We start from the raw sequence: 22,510 nt of genomic DNA, 5'->3' as shown, positions 1-22,510 counted from the left end.
CTCTTTAGCTTTGTCAAAGTGGCATGCCCTTCTTTTTTGAAAAATTTTTGCTGTGATAATACTCCCAAGTGGCAGAATCTTTTGTTTAGACTATGCACAATTATATAGGTTGTTCAAGTAATCGCACTCTTAATATGTTTTTTCCTTCCATATTTTTTTGATTACATAAGTCCTTCCTGAAGAAAAGGCAGCACTTGTCATCCAGTAACCTCGTTTATGTCATGTCCTTGGGTTTTGTGCCTTTTCCCCTTTCTTCAATGTGGTTTCCCAAGCAAAGGCTGTTAGACTGATTGAATACATTTTGACATGTACCTAGGTGACTTCAGCAGTCCTTATTCATACAAATTGGTTGAAGTTAGGAGAGACTACACTAAGTGGTACAGAAGAACTGTACATAAAAGAATTGAAATCAGTGGAAATTCTTGTCTTCATAGTTATGAGTCTCTAACACCATTAGTTTGAAAGCAGATCCTCCAGTTGATCAGTTGGTGAGATCTTTTGCTGAAAGACAGGCATCTTGGATTTTCTCTGTGAGGTGTGTCTAGATTGCGTGCTGAAACTCCTACATCGCCAGGGAGTTCTGGCATTCCTCAAATGTTCCTCTATGTACCAGTGCTTGTAAGGGCTTTCTTGATCCCAGAATACATGGCTTGCACTATTTGAGCTTCCTTTCTAAATAAAACTAAGCTGCCACTTCTGAATCTTTGCCAGAATTGTGCTGTTGCAGCTCAACAGCTGTGGCTGTTCATTGATTCAGCATGGTAGTTGCAGACCTTACGTTCCATGATGTGAATGGGTATTTTTTTTCTTTATGAGCATATGGGGAATTTTGATGGACTGGGTCCATTCTTGTTGAAACTGGCAGCTGTAGAGTTGACTGTAGTGGTATCAGCTGATTGCCTGGCTAGACTTCTCTACACTTTGGGTCACGCTCGGCTGTGAAATATCTGCTCCATGTTAGAAGATAGGCTTAATAATAATGCTTTATGTAGATCTGCATGCGACCCATTAACAGTGACATGCTTGAAGGTGAGTTAATGTTACACCAGCAGCTCGCAGAACATCCCTGTGTGAGAAGTATGCATATGGGGACACTCTCAGATCCCAACTTCCCAAGGCAAGTCACATTGCAAACATATTCCTCTTCTATTCCTTTTTATCTGGCGTAGCCTTTTATATCTCAGTTCATGTCTTCCTAAAAAAAAAAAATCTACTGTGTTTTGTTGCTCCTGTTTATCTGAGAAGTTACAAGTAATGAAATAAAGGATTCATAAATATTAGTGAGATAGGAATGTTCATCATGAATATAAACACTCTGGCAGTACTTTCATGTGTTTAACTTTGCATGATTCAGAGATCTCTTGGTAGAAAAAGTATGTTTTGCTTCTTGAGAAACAGGCCCTTGAGTTTCATGGTGTCCTTTAGATGGCCTGAGGATTTTTTTTGTTATGCAAATGGAATTTCCTACCTAAATCTGTACTCTAAAAATGAAATGGGGCTCAGTTTTTATTTTTCATGTTTGTGAGTTGTATGAATTTTTGAAAATTAGAAAATATTTAAGAAAGATTTTAATGATATTTATCTTAATGTGTCCTTAAATGTAACACATTTCTACATATTTTTAAAATCCTTCATATTTTTAAAAAATACCCCTCTTTTTGGTTTTTTTTTTTTTTTTTTTTGGCTGCAGGGACAAGATTTGCTATTGGGTCTATCAGAAATCCCTAAAGGAAGTGTAGATGTAGGGCATGCCCTTTCTTTACTCAAGAAAGTGTGAGCATAGTCATGAGCTGCCTTTGAGGTACAGGCACATCCTACAGTTCATACTTGATATTTCTACTTTAAATATCTGGGAATAGAGATCTGCGGTGAAACACTAGGATGTGAATTCCTATGGCCATGGATGTGGTGCTCTGGAGTTCTGGTTCAGCTGTTTGTGATGGAATAATCACCCAATTGTATGCAACACTTCTTTGTCTCCCTACCTTTATATAAAAATGTACTCTGCCATAGGCACTGCCAGAATGCTGTTTTAATTTTTCTATCTGTAATATAATTTTTAATCGGTGTTAATGTCTCCCATAAATTCCAAAGTATTATATTACATTTTATAATTATGCATAAACTGTTAGCAAAAGAGAAACCTTCACTTTCTTAAATACCTATGTACAAGTGTTGAATTCAGAGATGTTTTGTACCACTCATGTAGCCGTGAGAGCAATGAGTATCTGATGTTTAGGGCGCAGCTTTTTGCACTCCTTAATTTTGATTAAATAGCAGTAGGACCCAATTCAGCTGCTTGATTAATTTTTTCAAAAACCCCCAGTTCTCTCTGTTGCTGTCAGAAATATTTTTTGCTGTTTCCCCAAGTGCTTTGGAGAAATCCGTGCTACTATTAGCTGACAGTTTAATAGAAGAAAAAGTTGTAAAATACTCCATGTAAAGGTGATGACCCTTTGAGCTTGATACTGCGAGGTGCTGAGCATTCCGGTCTTGATCCAACAAAACACTTAAGCACCTATTGAAGTATGAACTTAAATGATTTGCTGGAGGTAAGCCAGAGTATTTGCAAGACTGAAATATGCACTTTGTAGTAGACCCCTTATTTATTGGGGGGGGGCAGAATAGATCTTTTTTCTTTCAAGTATATCAGAGCAAGAATATTTTTGTTTTCTTTGAAAATACAACGTACTGAGTCAACCAAAGAGTTCTTGCCATTGTTTAGTGCTTAACCTCTAAAATAAGAGGTTTGGATTTTCTCCAAAGCGTTAGGATAGTATGAGCTGTGTCAATATAATTAAAAGAACAACTTCGAGTACTGGTACACTTTTATAATTTGACTCTTTCCCTCATGGTTGTATTTTTTTTAAGGAGCCTGAGAAAAGTCTCTTTTTAGGTATGTATTACCCATTTTCATTTGCAGATGATTTTTGACTTTTAGTGGCTCTGACAACTTTGTCTCTGCATGGCTCTGGGCCTTGTCTTGGGACATTGTTGACGTGAGAGGAGAGACCTGAAGAGACTGCCATTCTCATACCTGGTTGGTTTCAGTATTCTCTGCAGCTGTTCTAGGGGCCAAGTGCTGTGTTTCTTCAGCCTTTTGTTTAGAGCTGTGTTTGAAAAGGTGCATCTTAGTTCTCAGGGTGGGGCACATCTTTCTTCTGAGCATTCAGACCTTCAGCAGATCACTAGAGGTCAGTCACAGGGGTGTCTATAAGCTGCCCATTCATTTTGCATGCTCACCTAGTCAATAAAGCAGAATATTTAATTCTTTTTTTTTTTTAAGAATATTTTTCTGTCACAGTGGCAAACTGTGCAGATGGCGCTGCCACTGTGTACTCCTTTATGTTATTAAAGATGTGCTAAGATGCCAGACATTAAGTAAGCTGCCTTGTAGGTTCAAGTTCTTGGTAGTCTGCGCTACACGAACTAGTAGTAACCTTTTTGAGTGTGGGAATTGGCAATCTAGATGAAAAACAGCAATTGGAAAAGAGGAAAAACAGGTAATATACATAGCATTGTAGTTAAAACTTTGAAGCACGCAACAGGGAACTACAGGTATTTGAAGTTAAACTACTTTTGATCTGAAAGACAGGCTGGCATCTTGGTTCTCTAATCTGATGGAGCGTTCTGGAAAAGGACAAAAAAGAAAATCTCTCTCTGCCCTCAGGAGGTTGAACACTGCAAGGAAATTCTACTTTAGCCAGAAGATATCTTTCTAGCCATCTTATTCTTCCCATTGTTTATGATAGGCTTTAATAAGATTCTTCAGGAAGCTATTAGTATTGTCACATTGCATTAAATCCTCAATGCATAAAATTTAATGCCAAATGAAACAATTATGTGGCTGCAGGGCAATAACTGGAAGTTTTAAAGATTTATTAAGAGAAGCATAACTATTATGCATTACTGTACTGGAATGTAGTGTTTGGTACTAAGTACTATATTTAAAGACATATCTTAACGTATTTGTGCAGTTTGGCCCAGTTATATGTTTCTGTGGGAAATGTAGCCATATAGTTAGATTATTTCCTGGCTTTCTGTGTGTTAACTTTGGGATGAATCTGCTAGTTTTCCCAGTTGATTGCTTACTTCCTTTTTAGAGAGAGGGAAATAAATTTAAAGTATTTTCATAGCTTTGGCTTTTTTGTTAAAAGATTTTTCCTAAAATCTAGGTTTTGCCTCATGGGTTTGACAGTGTGCATATTTATGACAAATGTGAAAATTTTCCATCCCATTAAAGTTTCAACAGATAATTTCAGCAGATACTCCTTCAGAACAAAATAAATGCTGTTACTTGGTGAAGAGTCATTAAAAGCTCTTAAGTCTTTAATAGAATGCTTTTCATTTATTCATTAAATAGTATTTGATGATTTCTTGGCCGGTTATGTACAGGGGAGTTTTTCTGGTCAGTTAAGGACTTCTGCAGCTCCACGTTTTTTCAACAGTAGCCAAATAACAACAAAAAAACTCTGTGATGGTTCAATCCCAGTTAATGACTGCTGCAAAAGAAAGGCAAAACAAGTGAAACAGAAGGTCAGAGCATGTGTGCAAGTATTGGCTGGCCAGAATCCTATTGACATGTATTATAAAATACCCAGTGGATATATAAAAAATAGGGTAATTGTTTTGAGACTTGTATCAGCTCTCTGTTGATATGGGATATTTTTGGCAGTTTCTCATGTTCAGTAACCTTTAGTGAAATCTGAAAGAGTACTTTAATCTGGTGGGTATGATGTAGAAAACATTAGTAAAAGACAGCGTTTTTCTGAAGCTTGTTTTTATAATCCATATGAGAATGGAGAAATGTACTATTCCTGTGCAATAAGAAGGGTAAATCTTAACATACTTAAAAGTACTGAATAATTACATGAAAGCTTGAGGCTTTTGTAGTTTAGAGTTTTGGGGAGCCATAGATTTTAGTTTAAACTGTAGGCAGTTCGTGTGCTGTGTTCATGCTCCATTACAACAGAACAAATCAAAAGAAAATGATATCTCAAAGAAATTAGAGTAACAAAGAACTAGCATGAGAACAAAATCTCAATATTAGGCTTATAGAAAAATTGTTTTCTCAGAGAATTTCTTGGAATATAAATTCCTTATCAGATAAATACTCAATCTTTTAAGACTGTATAACAAAATAGGAATTTGCATTTTGAACAGTAGCTGGATATACAGAACTTACATAGAAATCACAATATCTGGAGGGGTTTCTTTCAAAACCTATAGTTTTTTTTCCAGATTTGTCTTCCTAGAAGATTCCACATAAACCCACCAGAGACTTTTAGATTGTCTGTAATACAACATATTTAATTTTTCAATATTAAAAAGAACAGTAGGATCTAGGAAGAAGTTACAAGCAATGAACATTTGTGTACAAACTGCAGTATTTATTCAGGCAAGAAGGTCTTCTGTTATATAAAGCATGCAAGTTTTACAATAAAAGGTAGTTTGCTACTGTATATAACTAGAGAGGTGATAATGCAATGGCTGACTGGAAAATGTTTTCATGTTTTTATTTAGGTTTTTTTTTTTCTCCCCGCTAACTCTAATATGTCAAGTGTAATGGAGGGAGTTGCACAGACACCTGAGAGGAAGAAATCTTTCTCATTTCACAGCTATTCTCTGGGCGTAAATTTTGATCCAGAGGAAACCTAATTAGCTCCACCAGAAATCTGACTAATGAATGGCTTTACCTTCTGACCTGACAGTGGAATAGTAAGGTAGTGGTGGTCCCCATGGCAGGAACTGGGTTTTTTCAGAGCCCCAAATTCTAGCTCTGGCCCTGTCTAGTGAAAAGGTGCTGAATCCGTTGCTCCCAGCTTCCGAATTTGGAGATGAAAGGTTCTTCCTGTACAAGCAATTCCAGGCTCCCACAGAGTACATGCCTTGTGTGATGGTAGCAGTTTTGCCTTTGATTAGCTGACTTGTAAAAACTGATAGATATTGCCACATAATTACACAGCCCCACAGTTGGGCATGCTTCTATTTAAGTTCAAAGCATATTACAGCTTGATATAATGCATGTAAATGATACTCAGCAAATAGTTGGAGAACTAAAACTCAGCAGCTGTCCCCTTTGTGCATCCATTTTCAATAATTAATTGGGTATCCTGTGACTTTTAATTGGGAGAGTGGTGATGCTAGTTTTACAACTCCTAAATTCAGTATGATCAGAACAAAAGATTTGGTGTTCCTAAATATGAGAATAGTAAAGCTGATCCCAGTTATACCAGTATGAAATAAGCTGTAGTGGTGTAAAAGGTAATGATAACCATTAGAACTTTATACCAATTTTTACTGTCAAGAGCACAGACAGTACAGCTTATAGACTTTAAGGAATCATTCTTTACAGTATCTCTCTGAACACCAAGGTAGTTTCCTTTTTCAAAGGAAATTAGAGCTCAGAGTAAATATCATAGAGGAAGTGTCCCCTTGAGCTAGAAATTGCAGTATTATTAATGTTTGCATATAACTGGGAAAGCGTGTGAACAACCTTTTTCTTATGGTCAGTGCTTTTGTTCCTAGATGTAGGTGTGTGTTAGGTTGTTTTCAGTGTCTGTATGAAACGGTGTCTGCAGATCCTGTGGCTGGCTCTGTGGAGTTGCATTCACATGTTACTGTAGACATGGAATTAGAATTGGAGTCAGGTAGGTTAGAAGGGCCCTTCAGACAGCATCTGCTGTAGCTTCCCACTTGAAGCAGGTCCTGTTAGAGCAGGTTGAACTTATGTTCAACTTGCTTTCCACCAGTACCACAGGTGTTACTCTGCAGAGCTGTTTCGTAGCCAGTTGGCCTCCAGCCTGTACTGTTGCATGGGGATATTCCATTGCAGGTGCAGGACTTTGCATTTGTATTTGAGCTTCGTGAAGTTTCTGTCAGCCCATTTTTTCCAGCCTGTCAAGGCCCTTATGAGGAGCAGCCCCACCATCTGGTGTATCAACTGCTCCCCAAGCTGATGTCTTCCAGACTCTCAGGGAGTGTACTCTATCCAATCATTCAAGTTGTTAATTAAACTACTCCGTTATTCTCTGCAAATTGCAGATGTAGAATGTCTCTCTGAAAGCTGGTGCAGGGAAGTCTCAGTTGTTCTGTGACCTTCTGGATTTAACTTAGATGCTTTCCTTACTCCCTGCTGCTTCAGCAACTCCAGTGATCCCCTTGAAAGGAATGAATCAGTGCTGCTGAAAATAGTTTCTCCCTCTGTGAGTAGCATCAAATTTTATCCATTCAAAACACAGTGAAGAGTTTTGCAACATTTCAGAAGGGAAACCAAAACTAAACATGGGTGGCAGCATGTGAGCAGATGTGCAAAGAGGGCGAGCAGGCTGCAGCCTGGTGCTGAGGCACGTGTCAGTCGGCACTGGGAGTGCAGCCTCACCAGCCAAGTGCAAACGCCTGGATCAGCAGCTGCAATCCTGGCAAAACCAGCAACAGCACAGTAAACTTAAGTTTCAGACTATTATTCAAGGGAGGTGTATGTGGCCATGTATGGCCATCAGTAAGCCAGGGAGAACTAAGGGATGCCAATGGATAAATAGAGTATGCCCTAAGACATCTACTGAAAACATATCAACTTCTAGTGTATCTGATGAGAAATTGCATTTTTTCAGACTATCTTTGTTAGCCTTCTAATGAGCCAGTGGAGTTGGTTTTTTCTCTCTGGCATTACTGTTAGCATATGAACTTTATACGCATCTACTTGTGCTTCTTGTTATAACTTTCAGATCTATTCTCTCTTAAGTGTGGGATATTTCATTATTTTAGCCATTTGGGGCAGTGATTTATTACTAATTATGCTTTCACAGTTGAGCAATCGTGTTACTTCATTGCATTTATTCTTTGCCAACATATAAATGGATTATTTGTAATGAGACAGCTATGGGTTGCTACTGAATGTGGATTTTGCAACTTCAGCCTGAGAAGGATAATTTCCCCCACTGCACTCAGCCTTTGAAAAGGGATCACCATGAGAGGTTTCCGGAAACCACAGATCTGTTCATTGCCTGCTGGAAAACATGTGTGAGACTGTGGAAAATGGCATTGATTATTCTAGGAATTAACATTGCACAGAAAGGAGACAAAAACTGCCAGTGTAAAGAAGCTGCACAGTTTCTGATAAGCTGCTTTTCCTGCAGCCTTTTCAGGCATCTTTCTCCATCAGTGCTGAAGGACTCCTCAGATGTACCTGCAGAGACCTGGGCGGTGTCCCCCTCCATGCGTGGCCTCAGGTTGCTTCTCAGCTGTGATGTCTTACAGCAGCAAGTTGATGACCCACAGGAACTCACTGGTTCTTGGGCTTCACCATCTGTTTTATCTGCTTTTGTGCTTGTTCTGTCAGTGCTCTGGAAGAGAAATAACCTTGACATGGGCTGCTTGGCATATTAAACATAAAGACTGCGAGTCCTACTGTAAAGCCAATAGAGATAATTAGCAGTATGGCTCTCTTTGAACTCACATTTTCCCCTCAAGCAGGTCTGTGCTTTTGGCTTGGTGGTAGCTGTGATGTTGATGCAAGGTCAGCCACTACTGAGCTCCCAGCTCTGCTTTGTCAGCTCGTCGCTGCTTTTTGGCAAGGCAGCGTGCTCCCTCCACACCTGTGCAGTGCAGGCTGTGACCGAGAAGAGGGAACCATTGCACTACAAAGAGCCGTGACCCATTTTCTGATTATGCAAGTCTCCAAGGCCCTTTTGATTCAGTGAGATGAATTCCCTTTTAGAATGTGCTGAGGATGAACAAAATGCTTTACTGGGGGCAGGTTTGGGGAACGTCAGTGAGCTAGGCTTGGATTTTGCATTACGCTGTTACAAATTCAGTGGTACAAGTCAATTAAAACAGAGAAATGTGTAGTATTTCTGCAGGAATTTATATTTAAAATTTGTTGAATATATGTTAAAACACTTCTGTCATAGTGGAGTGATGCTTTCAAAGGCTGTTTCACACTGGGTGAGGATCTGGCTTTCTTTTCGTGATGCAGGTACCATGCACTGCAAGAAGCAGATAGCTGAATTCTGCTTGAGTGCTTATTCCTAGCCATGGTTTACCCAGTGAGGACCAAACTCAGGTCTAACAGCCTGGAATTTTTACACAGAAGTTGGATAACATTTCAGCCGTCTTAAGAACATATACTGAAATCTTCTATTTAAAACTGGTGCTTTGAGTTTTTGAAGGATGCATGGCATTTTTGTTTTCAGCATCATAAAGATGCTCAGTCACACGGGTGGGTCACAGCGCAGCATTTTTCACAAGTCTGTTCCTTCCACAGAACTGCACATAACTCCCAGCAGCAGGAATGGGAGTTGTATTCCTGAACCTAATGGCATACAAGGCCAGAGGCACTTAGAAGTACAGGGATGGAGAGATGTGCTTGAGAGGGTTACTCTGGATTTACGTGCAGTCATATTCTGGTCCCTGTGCTTGAAGTCTGCAGTGTAGGTCGTGCCTTTAGGGTACAAACTGTTTAAGCATGAGAAAGCATTTTTTGTTTGCCTGTTGTGAATTTGTATCAGGTATCTTTGTCTCTCTTGAAAAGAGTGCTTCACTTCCAAGAATAAGGTTACTCTTCTCTTGCACAGTTGCATCAAATGCTTGCTGCGTATTTTCTAATCTGGAGTGAATTCCTGTGACTCTCAGAGATATTTATTCTGTAATTAAATAATCATGCAGTTTTTTTTGTTAAATTGATCTTTTTACAGTTGTTCAGTGAAAAAATAAGTGGCGCAGAAGGAACAAAGTTAGATGAAGAATTTCAAGAGATGGAAAGGGTAAGGAAACTAACGTTGTATTTTTCAATATTAAGATGTTGCAGAATCAAAAATATTTCATGTTTCAAGTATTAGAATGGTATTGTAGATTTACCTGGAGGGGAAACTCCACCTGTGCTTCCAAACAGAAACATGTAAGTGCAGATTTATCCTCGAGCCTTGTCAGCTCAGCCAAGGAAGAAGAGACCTCTACAAAGACTGTCTGAGAAGAGGAGGCAGATTCCACTGACACCTCTCGACACTGAAGAGAAACTCCTCCAAAAATGGTGCAGAGCATCAGGAGGGGCCTTTCTCCTCTGTCTGTGTGAGAGAGAAGTCTTCAGTGTTTAGTGAGTCTTTGTAAATATCACGAAACCTTCCCATCTGATATTATTCACGATAAAAATCTAACTACTAGGGTCGAATTTTGATACAGAATTATATTTCTTAGTTTAAATCCACGTTCGGAAATTTACATGAATTGTTGTGGAAATGGAGATGTTTGCTATCCACTTATTGGTTTTGTTGCAAATTAAACAATGTTACTGCCAATTTCTGCTTTTTCAGCTTTTGTGTGCTTTTGTTATTGCCTTGTCTTTCTGTGTATTTTTAAATGTTCATAGTAGACCTAGGTCACAGCTTTTATTGTTGGCAGATTGAGGAAAAAAGTCTTGCATGAGTTGTTCTCTTTCCAGCATGCATGTTTGAATTTATGATCTAAACAGGTTTCTAGGTTTCAGTTTCTTTGGCTACAGAATAATTATTTCCTTTCTCTGCATTATAAGGAGAAAAATAATGTGCAGGCCCTAAGGGAGGGAAGGGGAAACAAACCAGAAATGTGATTTTTATAGCATTTTAGAAACTATTAAATGGGAAGACAGTACAAACTACTGTTTTAAATGGCTCTGACCCCAAGATGTGTTCAGTCTTTTTCACCTGTGGAGAAAAGCAGTCTTAGTAACAACTGTTGGGCTGGCAGGAAAGTTGTAGTCTAGAATGTCTAAGCAATAGTCAAGACTGATGGGCTGGAAAGGCAAGCCCACATTTTTATATAAACCTTCTCTCCTTTGCAGTACTACCTGCCAATTAATATGTTTTTGGTAAAATCCTGTCATAACTATGTCATGGCTATTTATTTTAAGCTACAATATTTGCTTTAAATAAAATTTCATAATCAGCTAGAATAGTATATTATGTGTAATAAAATTCTAAACTTTCTAGTTTATCTAAGTAATCTACTTAATGTAGTAATCGATTTGCTTTTTGCTGTGTTACTTTTCTTTTGCAGAAAATTGATGTTACTAATAAAGCTGTAACGGAACTTCTCTCCAAATCCACAGAGTATCTTCAGCCAAATCCAGGTAGGGTAGGAACAGTAGGTGTTGAGTTTTGCTGAATGTTGTCTTCTTACTTGGAAATTCATCCTCAGTAAATAAAAGCTAATTAGGTCATCATTGTGAGGATTCTGGGCATCCTAGAGAACTTTACCTGTGTGTGCAATGAACAACTGTAAAGTTTCTATGTGGTATGATCTGGGATGCATTCAGCTTGCAGCGTACAGTGCATCTGGTTTACTGGGCATGCGTAGGTTGTGCATGCGTGAAGTGTCTTGGACAGCTTGGGCCTGTGGTACAACACATGTATTCATATTTTTGCTGGTTTTCCTGGAGTGGGGTATGGATCCCTAAAGTGAAGAGAACACCAAATTTTTTTAGCAGAGATATAAAAGCCATTGAATTTAACTCATAAGCTGTTGTCATCAGAGGTACTGATGGTTATGTAACCATGGGGAAGAGTGCTGTTACATGCTTACGTGGTATTTGAATGAGGTTTTGCATTTTCTGGACACTGCTAGGTCTCAGTGGATTTTGGATCATCAGTTGACAGAGGTTTTTCAAATGGTGTTCTAAGAAACAAGATTCATATTTGCAGTCAGTCACAAAGTTTATCTGTTACGACCTTGATTCATTATCATGATACATGTAAGATAACAATAAATTAATTTATATGTACCAGGCCATCCTGCAGAATAAATTTCTACTGTCATGATTATGGAAAAAAAAAAAGGGGGTGGGGCGAAGTTCTGTAAAGTTCTCACAAGCAAGAGAGGGAGAGAGAGAGTGCATGAAATTGGGTTTGGCTGTGCTTGTATCTATTCTGCGTTTGCTTTCTGCAATATTTCTAATCAAGGAGTTCACAAACAGGAATATTTGAAGGAATGTGAGTATCGGTGAATATCCACAGAAGATGACAAGCATTCCCACTATATATCTGCCTGGAGAAATGATGCTCATTCAGTTGGCAATAAAAACCAGTTTCATGTACCCATATTGTTGAATGAAATCTTATTTTAACTTCTGACTGTGAAGTACTGACAAAAAAAAATTTATGGATCTATAGATGAGCTTAGTGACTTGCTTCATTATGTTGCTTATTAAATAATTTATTGCTTTAAATATATTAGTTTAAAAAGTGTTTTTATGACTTTTTTTTTATGTCCTTCTTAGCATACAGAGCCAAGCTGGGAATGCTGAACACTATGTCAAAGATCAGAGGACAAGTTAAAACCACAGGCTATCCCCAGACAGAGGGACTCCTAGGAGACTGCATGATACGGTATGGCAGAGAGCTTGGCGATGATTCTATGTTTGGTGAGTTTGTGTATCTCCTCTGTGAATATTTCAGCATTAAGTTCTTTGCAGAATATTACTCAGTGACATAACCTATGTAAATAGCTACTGCAGGTAAGAGGGAAAGTTAAGTACAGTGGTCAGGGGATGATTGATAAAATTAACAAAACACGAGGCCTCTGCATATTTGTCCATCTCTGTTGCAGGGGGATTTGATAACACTATTACTGATGCTGCCTGATGATTCATGTTACCATAACCATTTTAGTTTCTAAGTTGCCAAACCTAAATAATTTAGGGTGATTCTTAGATGCACTGTATTTTTTTTAACCTTTAAATAAAAATGGTTACCCTATATTTGAGAAGTAAACTAAGGGAAAAATTTCTCATAGAAAAAAAAGAACAGTAGCTTTGGGTGAATTTTTTTTTTTTTTTTTTTCTCTTTTCTCTTTTTATAATGATCTGGTATTTCTGTGCTTTGGCGCAGTGCATCTTAAATACGCATTTTCTCATTTTCCTGAAAATGAACTCTGGCTTGGCCATGCTAATTCTTTGGTAAATAAAATCTGGCCTATTTCCTCTCAAGATATGCTGGTACTTCACAGCCATAAACTTGCTGAGCATGCATAGTGTGTGGGCTTGACTGGAATGAATTTGAAGCATTGTCACAGGGCTACTCAGTGGGTACTTTTTGATATGGCTGGGATTGAGAGAATGAGGGAGAAGTACGTGAGAAAAGGAGAATCCTGGTTTGGGGAAAGAGAGGGGAATAGGGCTAGGAGAGAGTGGTATGAGCTAGGACTGTGTGCAGAAGCCAGTACAGAACTGGCTGGCTTTGTTATGTACTGTTGGTAATATCTGCAGTTTTACACACAGTGGTTGTCTTGAAATAGTAACAGCTGTGTAGACCTAGGGACCTGGAGTCCAAGTAGGTGCTGCATAGGGAAAGGTCCTGCCGATAGCCAAAGGCTCACTTATTCTCCTCGTGAAGAGTGAAGTGGCACAGCTCATCTGTGAGTTGGATGTATTTGTTTTTTTGCAAAAGCAACGGGGATACTAAATAAAACTAGGAAAGGGGAAAGAGCATTTCAAACACTATTCTGCCTGCTGATACTTACATGCTTAATAAAGTATACAGCTATATTAAATAGGTGGTTCTGAAAGAATCAGCAACAATTTTGACCAAAAGAAGGTTTGGAAAGAAAGCATGCTGTATGTGAGGAAGTTACTTGCCTTTTGTGTATTTAATAATACCACTGAAGTTGTACAAATTAATCAGCTTCATTTGCAGTTCTCTAAGTGGAGGAGGTTTGTAACCTATGCAAATACAGTAGGGAAAACAGTATTATTTTTTCCCTGATGCCCTTCAGAAAAAAAAAAAAGCATCCTTTGGAGCAAAAATTTACAAGTTCTAGTTTTCTGTAGGGGACAAACAATTGCACAGTTTGCATTATTTTTTTTACTCTTCCGAGGCCTGCAGCAGATATAAAGATACCTATTTGAAATAGTTGTTTTGTGAGACAAATCTTCTGGTTTTGCATATATTGAGATATAAGTAGCCTATTCTTTACCATAGGCCTTGCACTACTGGATGCTGGTGAGAGCATGAAGCAAATGGCAGAGGTGAAGGACTCGCTTGATATTAATGTCAAACAAAATTTTATTGATCCTCTACAGTTATTGCAGGACAAAGATTTAAAAGAGATTGGGGTAAGTTTTCCAGGGTAAAGCTTCACTTATCAATAATCAGAGTCAATCAGACTCTAGTTCCCTGAGATATTTTTTCTTGAAAGCAATACAGTAAATAAATAAATTTCACTGCATTTGTGTCTCTAGCAAAACGGTGATGAAATCTGCTTAAAATCAATGCCTGGCTATTTCTAACTTACTCAATTTTATATTGCTTGTACATATAGTACAAGAAGGATAGTGAAGAAAATTATTTTCTTTAGTTTTCTGCTATTTTATTTTAACTGACATTTTTATTAATTCTTATGAACATGTGAGTGGGCTGTGATTTACCGTGACTGATTATCCTATCTTGCCGTCTCTGTTAGCTTAAAGCTGTTTATAATGGAGGATGAATATAACTGTTGAAAAAGGCTATTCAGGGCAATCACAGAGTGATCTGAAAAGTGCCATGAAATGTTGAAGTGCCATATGCCACTATATGAAAAATAAAGGAAGCTGAGGAACACATTTTTAACCTTTAGAGTTAAGTTTTTCAGTGCTTTTGCTTACACTGTGCAATTCAAAGAAAGCCAGGCAGTCTCTGTCTGAGTCTGTTGATTCCAATAGACTTGGGTAATAAGCAAGTTAAAACCCTGATGAAATGCAGAAATGAAAGTTATTTGTTTACACATAAATGGATGTGGAATGCATAGCAAGAAGATACTAATAATGTCTTGATGTCTGTAGCTGTCTCCTGTGACACATAACTGTTTTCAGTTGTAGTTCTTCTGAACTGATGAAAATAAATTGTTTAACGTTGGTTTTAATGAGCATTTTGTACTGTCACTGTGAGTCCATTCTGTAAGTCTGTCAGTCCCATGATTTTTGGCGACAGAAAAGCTTGTGTAGTTATATCAGATAGAAGTCTCAAGTTGACACCTAACAAAGCAAGCAAGAATACAAGATTTGTTGGAGCACTGCTTATGGAATGAGGCGAAAATAACCCTTTAACTTCTAGCTGTTGTATTGCAAATAATTCAAGAGGTAAAATTGAATTGAATGTAGAATATGGGGACACACATATATTTAGATTGGATCCTGCTTCTCATTTAGACAATCGGAGGTGTTGCACATCTAGTGAAGTCCATGAGTTGGATGCCTAAGTTAGCAAATCAAGACAGCCAATTCCCCAAATGTTAATAAATGGCTGTTTATTTAAAATTTCATTAATGTATGTAGTCCTAGACTTACCTAATGCTGCCTTAGATCAAAGGGATGGACTGGATAATCTCTGAGCCTTGTATTTCTTCAATTCTGAATATATTTGCATCCATAACTGAAATTTCCTTAAATCACAATGTGTTTGTTTAGGCATGTCCTGTTTGGACCTTCTCATACATGTTCTGTCTTATTTAGCATCATCTGAAGAAATTAGAAGGACGCCGTTTGGATTATGATTATAAAAAGAAGCGTTTTGGAAAGATACCAGATGAAGAAGTTAAACAAGCAGTAGAAAAATTTGAAGAGTCAAAGGAACTGGCTGAAAGAAGCATGTTCAATTTCTTAGAAAATGATGTAAGTCTGTCCTGCATTTTTGTTTGCTGCAGTACATCTAGGAGGGCAATATGTGTGGGATTGGATAAAGCCTGTCCCATCCTTCCTGGGAGGTAAGGTCTGAAAGCAGAAAGTGTGCCTCTTTCCTCTTTTAATCTCTCGGTAGAGAGGAACGTAATGCACAGTGGTAAATAGGAGAACTCAAGAATTCAGGAATTTCTTCTGGAGATACAGTGGCTCAGACAAGATTGTCACAGAGGTCTTAAGTAGTTTTATAATCTATGAGCAATGAACTATCTAAGGGTACAATGCAGATTCATTGGTGGGAGAGTAACAGTCCTAGACCTGCTGCTGAAACTATGAGCGAGGGTATATACCATGTGCTTTCTCAATTGTAGCTCACTTATAGTCAAAACTTTGCTGCTGATTTGAAGTCTCTGAATGATTTTATCTCTGAAAATCATTATTACTACTATTTGGCTCGGAAAATTACTCCATGGAGTTTGTTTGTGGCTTGGGCTCAGATACCTGGACTTTGGTTCAGAGTCCAAGTCCATCATGAAATTATGTCTAAATAAGGAGCAGCTGTGGTCATTCAAGATAATCCTCTCTTCTGTTCACACACAGAGGAATAGCAGGATGTGCTTTCTCCTTTGTAATCATGGAATTGTAGGAAAAGAGAACTGGACTTATTTGGGCCTATTCCGAAGCTTGCTTTTCTTTTGTAAGATGCAACATCCCAGAAAACACACTTAGAAAGTAGGAAGTATGCTGTCTTCTGTGAGCAAACTGCAACAAGGAGGAGCTGTAAAGTGGGAATATTTAACTGCAAGCAACTTCTCCCTCTATGCACACCCATTATATAATGGCCAGTTATAAACCAGCCTGTAGCTCCTAAACTGGTTGTGACTGGGACACATGTGTTACAGCTGTGTATAAGTCAGTAAGCCTCTTGCTGTTTTACCAGTGCAAGTTATACGAGGGCAACAAAAATTGTAACATCCTCTGTAAACAATTTCAGCACACTGTTCCGCTGTAGGCTCTACCAGTTGCCTGGTTGCAGTGTATGTGTTTTATAATTCTGCCTTGCATAAGCAGCTGGGAAATGTTTCAGATAGTGTTTATCATTAGTCAAAGCACCAAACTGAAGATAAAACAGTGCGTGGATTAAAATGGTTTAGCTGAGCCACTGGACAACTGATGAGTTATACTTTCTAGTATAACTAATTCTGCCTTTGAGAGGGAGTGAACTGAATGTCCCTTTTGAGGTTTATTCCATACCCACTTTCTGTTGTTTCTGTTTAAAGGAAACTGTGCTCCTTCCCTTCAGTTTTCCATGCTGACCCAGTCTGTCTGTCCTTCTCAGACTTCTCATTACAGCCTTGTTGTCTAACCCCAGACTGTCTTTGAGTTTGCAGAGATCTTAACTGCAATCGCTTCCTTCCCATCCTTTCCCATTCCCCAAATGTCTCCCTTTCTTGGTCTCCTTGCCCTACAATCTGGTCTCTGAGCTCTGGTTCCCAGCCATTTTGCCAGGTGCCTTTCCCAGACTCTGTCCTGATCCACATCTCTTTCTCAGGTTTTTGCAACCCTAGTTCCAGACCTCCCACACAGACACCATTGCATGCATTTCTTATCAGATCCATTTTTCTGCCTTTCCCACTTAGCCAGTCCCAGGCTCCTCTTGCTAAGTGGCTTTTAGTCCCTCAAGTTTCTTTGGCTCTTTGTCAGTCTCTCTGTCTCTTCTCGTAATCCACAATTCCATATCCCTCCTGGCTCTTAGTCATCTTGTTTGGACAGTCCTTGTCTATCCATTTTCTCTGGCCGCCCCATTCAAACCCCAGGCACTTTGTGCGTTGTCCTCAGCTGGTTTACATTACTGTCTTTGACTGTGATGGAATTGTATCAGCTGTTGATTTGGTTCTATGCATTTAATTTCTGTTATGCTGTGTGACAATATTTGGCTCTCTTGGACTCCCAGCAGAATTTCTAATAATCTTTTTAACCATGTAGAAGCATACAAAGTATAGCACAAAATTGCCATGGGTCCATAAAACATTGCAGAAAGTTTACTCAGATATCTTGTTGTGATCCAATGTCCGAAGACATCATGATGAAGTGGAAACATGTCACACTTCTTGGGGTCTGTCTTAATGTCATCTTAAAGGAAGAGGACAAATAAATGTTAGTGCTCCATCCCCAGTACAGCTTGATCTTCAGTTTGTGTTAGGGGAATGAGATTATTTGTACCTCTTGAACAAAATATATTTTGATTTTTCTTTCTCCTTCACATTCTCCCTTTCCTCAGCAATCATATTTTTGAATGATTGGCTGATACTTTTTAAATCCAAGTAGATAAATCATGTTTCATTTTATTGGTTTATAAATGCTGCCATCTAGTGAGGTAAGTCCAGATCATTCCAGAACTGTAGTTTGTAAACATTTCTAATAAACACTAACGGGTCTGAGTCATAAGAGCTGTCACAGTGTAATTTCTTCCAACATTACTGATCAGAAAAGCCCCACTTTCACCTGCTAGAGGGTCATGTCCTTTTAAATGTTTTGGGCTTGGGTGTTGACAGACAGCTGGCTTGGAAGTTGAAAGCAGAAGGGATTTGCACACTGTGAAAGGAAATGACTCAAGGACCCAGCCTTGAGTTAGTGAACTAGAAGTTACACCTCAGTTTTGTGCAGTTTCCAACTGGCAATTTCTTTGATAGAATCACATATGCTCTTTTTCAATAACCTCCACAAAGTATCGTGGTCTTTTGAGATACCAGGTCTGCTTTGAATGCTCTGTTTGTCCTTCAGCTGAATGTACTGCAGGCTCCTTACAACTATTTTCCTTCTCTATATTTCAGGTAGAACAAGTTAGCCAGTTGGCTGTATTTGTAGAAGCAGCACTAGATTACCATAAACAATCCACAGAAATTTTGGAGGATCTGCAGAGCAAGCTGCAAAACCGGTAAGACTGAACCTATCAGTAAACTTTGAACCTCTTTTGCAGCTGAGGTTCATGAATGTGAAAAGTCACTGGAGCAACAGATCTTGTAGCACCATCTCACAGATGCACATTTGCTGTGCTCTGTGCTTTACTGGACTTCATTGCTTTAAACCTTTGCCACCTGGCAACTTCTTGCTGCACTGTGAGCCTTTAATGTAATGCAGGATCTGCCCAGAAAGCTTTGAGTGTGTGCAGAAACTCTCACTCACATCTGTGGAGGTTAATCAGGACAGCCTCCATTTGTTTGTAGGTTTATTTAAACTTGCATGCTTTGAGTTGTGTTTTGGAGGCTTTGCTGAGAAGTTGGCCTATTTTCATTGAGATTAAGGGGTATAACAAAATTGTGCAGCAGAGTAAGAGAATAGCCAGCTGGCTAAGAACACAACTGTGGTGTAATGCACTTATGAAAGACCCAGACACTTTGTGTCATCCTAATACAAGAAAATAATGCTGCTGTCATTAATTTTTTATATGTCACTCAGATGAAAACAGACAACAGGAGACCTAAATGACTTGAGTGTCACCTGTAATGCTAGCATTACAGTCGCAGAGTCGAGATAAGTGTTTGGGGCTTTCCTGAGATCAGGGTGGATGTGGTGGCTGTGAGCACTGGCACAGGGGTAGCTGTGTCTGTAGACACCCTGCACTGTCCCAGCTGGAGGGGACAGTGAGACAAGGAGGCCTCAGCTGGGCCACATGCACATACAGGAAGAGGTATTGAGACAGTTGAGCTGACCAAATGGTGGTTTCCCCTTTTCTGTAATAAAAAGGCAGTGTGTGAGATGCAGTCCCTGGGCCTCTGTCCTGGCTGTGTTTCTGCATGTGTCATTTGCAGTTGAACTTTCCAGAGAGCTCCTTCCTGAAACTTCTGCTGAACTCAGTAGCAGCTGTGGATGCTCAGCACTTCTCAAACTCGGGCTGTTAAGCTTTGTGCCTCTGTCAGTGGGACCAAAGCATTAAATAAAATAGGGACTTGCTGAAATTCAACTATTGCATGAGAATTGAGCAGCTTTTAGTGAATAAACCTGTGTGCCCCCCACCCCAAGCATAAAAACAAAACCAGCAGAAGAGGTTTTTTTTTCCCTCCATCTTTCAAACACTAAAGCACTGAACCTGACTGTAAGCTCTGTAAGCATTTCTTCCTTCAAGGTAAATCTCTTGCCACTCTTCTCTGTGTTCCAGAATAAATGTAGCATCTAGTAGGCCTAAACGTGAATTTAAGCCAAAGCCTGTAGTAACTACAACTCTGGAAATCGGTGATAATCAGCAGCACAATGGGATTGCCTATAGTTCTTCCATAAAATCATCAGGTAAGTCTATGGCCACAGGATTAACATGTCTGTAGATGTTTTGCCAGATTGTTGCTTGAGGTATTCCTTGTACCCTGAGAACAGTGAATCCATGAGGCATCAGTATCCATGCATCTGACTTCAGTTTGTTTCCCAGATTTGGAAGGGGAATTGTGAAACACAGTTTCTCTCAATGATCTCTCACCCATCTGAAATTCAGGTGTGGCATTCTGCTTGGTCTTCTAGGTTCTCTGTATTGCCACTGAGGGTGGGAGGAGAGAGAGGGAGAGGTACTTGCAGAAAACAGTTAATTTCTTGCAAAGATGGATGCCTAAGGTGGGTGTGTTTGATCACTGTCTGGAATATCTCCAGATGCTAATTTCTCTCCAGTCAGAGACCATAAATGATCAGTACAGGATCTTAACTATTAGCCCTGTAAAATTCAGAGAGATGACTTCCACCCTTACTGATTTTATTAACATATTTTACTTCACTGTCCCCTAAAGTATGCACCAAAGTGTGTGCATTTATGAACTGAAGTACTTAGGTACCTACTTTTGTAGGAGTAGGATCCCTTCCTGTAATTAGGCCCTGATTCCACAAAAAAAAAAATCAACTGTTGAAAGCCATTGAAAGTTGTGTGAATGGTAATAATTAGTGAGGCTACACTACTCATTGAAATAGCTTTTCATCATCTCATAAATAAAATTATTTTGCCCTATCTCCTTAATGGCTACAGTGCATGATGAGAGAAGATCAATTAAACAAAACAAAACACAAAAGACAACAATATGCAAAGAAGAGAGAATGAGAAAACCAAATTTTTCCATAAACATTATTTGTAAGGAAAATAGAGGGGAAGCAGTGAGCCAAAGGTTCCCTTCTCTACTTGGCATGGTATCTGGGATCTTTTCCTGGAGCTCTTTTATTTTCATTTTTTTTTCCTCACTTTCCAATTTCTTCTTCCCTCCAGTCTTGTTCCTTTTTAAAGGTTGTTGGGAGAGAAATGAGAGAACTAAAGGTGAAAGAATAAAGCTTGGAGCTGTAACTTCATGCTCCTTCTAATGTCTTTAATTTTCTTGCACTCTGCTACAAGATGAAGCTGTTATACAATCCATACTGAAGGGGATTTGCAGTAGTTTGGCGGCATAAATCCACCCCGCAAGATCTTATTCTTCAATTTGTTTCTTTTGTGCTTCAAGCTACTCGGGGGTGTGTTAGTGAAGCTCCCCATGCTGCCCAAATGCTAAGAGCAGTTTTTGTGTTGCTGTCAAATGTAGGACTGAGGGAGACAACCCCCTCTTCACACACTCCTCTCGATTCAGACCACTGGTTCCTAAGACTATGTGATACAAGCACACATTTATTTGAAAGCACTGGGGATGTTTACAACAGTCAGTAACTTCCTAGGTATTTTCACAGCACATCTGGATGAAAGTAGCAAAACCGTAATAACCTTTATTAAAAATTCTAGGCCCCTGTTAATTACTTGTCAAGTTACATAGGCTTTCTTTTTTCTGCTTTGCGTGTGCAGTGGGGAAAGGAGGTTCAGATTCAGCATTTGTATATAAACTAGTGTGTCCGACCAGAGTTTCAAATCATATTACAGTGGTTTATCACTGCCATGATCCAACTTGATCCAACACATCCTTTAAGGGTAATCAATCCTGCCTTTGGGAGAAAGACAGACTAGATGACTTCTCAAGGTTGCTTCTGGTTAAAGTGAATGAACTGGAAAAATAAATGACCACTGATCACTAAGATAAGGAAGGAGTGAGCCACTTCCATTCACTGATTCCATTCATGGACTATTGCATCAGCTGCTTGCGTATCACTAAGTGATGGGTTTTTACTTACTGTTTCACTCAGTGCTGTCAGAATGGAAAACAAATAAAACCACCATGAAAGAGATGAAAAGGAGAAATGTATGTAATAATTGTTGCTATGCTTAGTGTTGCTAATAATATCAGAAAGGGCATATATCATGTTTTTCTCCTCCCGAAGAAGCTGTGGATGCTGTGCTTATCTCCCCAGCAGGTACACTCATTGGTGAAATCGTTGTTCATTCTCTTATCTCTTCCTGTTTGTACTCAAAAGTTATCCATATGGATTTCTGTGGAGCTGCAGTGGGGTCAATATGCCCTGCTTGTAAATGGAGAAACCTTTCTGTTCCTGTTTAAAATCAGAATCATGAAACATTAGATTTATGGTCTGTGATTTAGAAATGTGAACCAGGCAGCTCTAAGCAAAACAGCTAGATGTTTTAAGGTCTCCATGTGATAGGGGGAACAGCATCATGATCAGCCTCTTTTTTTGTTTAGAAAACTGACCTCTTCATCCTACACAAACAAGCACTTTTCATGCTTAATTGCCCCTGTTTACACATTGACCCTGTCAAAATATAGACCTTTAATTTCTCTGATACTGTCACTCAAGGTAAGTAGTATCTTAGCATTCGGCAAACCCATGGAAATCAACAGGACGGTTCAAAGCAAGCTGCGATGCGTTCAGCACAATCCAGTTCTGAGTGTTGAAATGGCTTTTCCTGTGTTTCACCATAGCTTTTCAAGTTAAGTATCAGCCTCTTGGAACAGAAATAGTATTTCCCTTTGTACAGTC

General features: G+C 39.0%; 1 protein-coding gene across 1 annotated transcript in view; it reads left to right on the top strand.

Moving 5' to 3' along the window:
* SH3GL3 (SH3 domain containing GRB2 like 3, endophilin A3) overlaps window positions 1-22,510 on the top strand; it is a 54,361-nt gene that overhangs the window by 27,761 nt on the left and 4,090 nt on the right. Inside the window, exons 2-8 of the mRNA XM_074837446.1 lie at window positions 9,696-9,764; window positions 11,032-11,104; window positions 12,251-12,394; window positions 13,950-14,083; window positions 15,461-15,619; window positions 18,460-18,563; window positions 19,785-19,912. Of these exons, the coding sequence (XP_074693547.1) occupies window positions 9,696-9,764; window positions 11,032-11,104; window positions 12,251-12,394; window positions 13,950-14,083; window positions 15,461-15,619; window positions 18,460-18,563; window positions 19,785-19,912 (811 nt within the window). The remainder of the gene's footprint in view (window positions 1-9,695; window positions 9,765-11,031; window positions 11,105-12,250; window positions 12,395-13,949; window positions 14,084-15,460; window positions 15,620-18,459; window positions 18,564-19,784; window positions 19,913-22,510) is intronic.

This window comes from Strix aluco, chromosome 12 (assembly GCF_031877795.1).
Source record: "Strix aluco isolate bStrAlu1 chromosome 12, bStrAlu1.hap1, whole genome shotgun sequence".
In the NCBI taxonomy this organism is placed as follows: Eukaryota; Metazoa; Chordata; class Aves; order Strigiformes; family Strigidae; genus Strix; species Strix aluco.
Note: the sequence above shows the minus strand (reverse complement) of the source record. Positions and strands in the feature narration are given on the sequence as shown.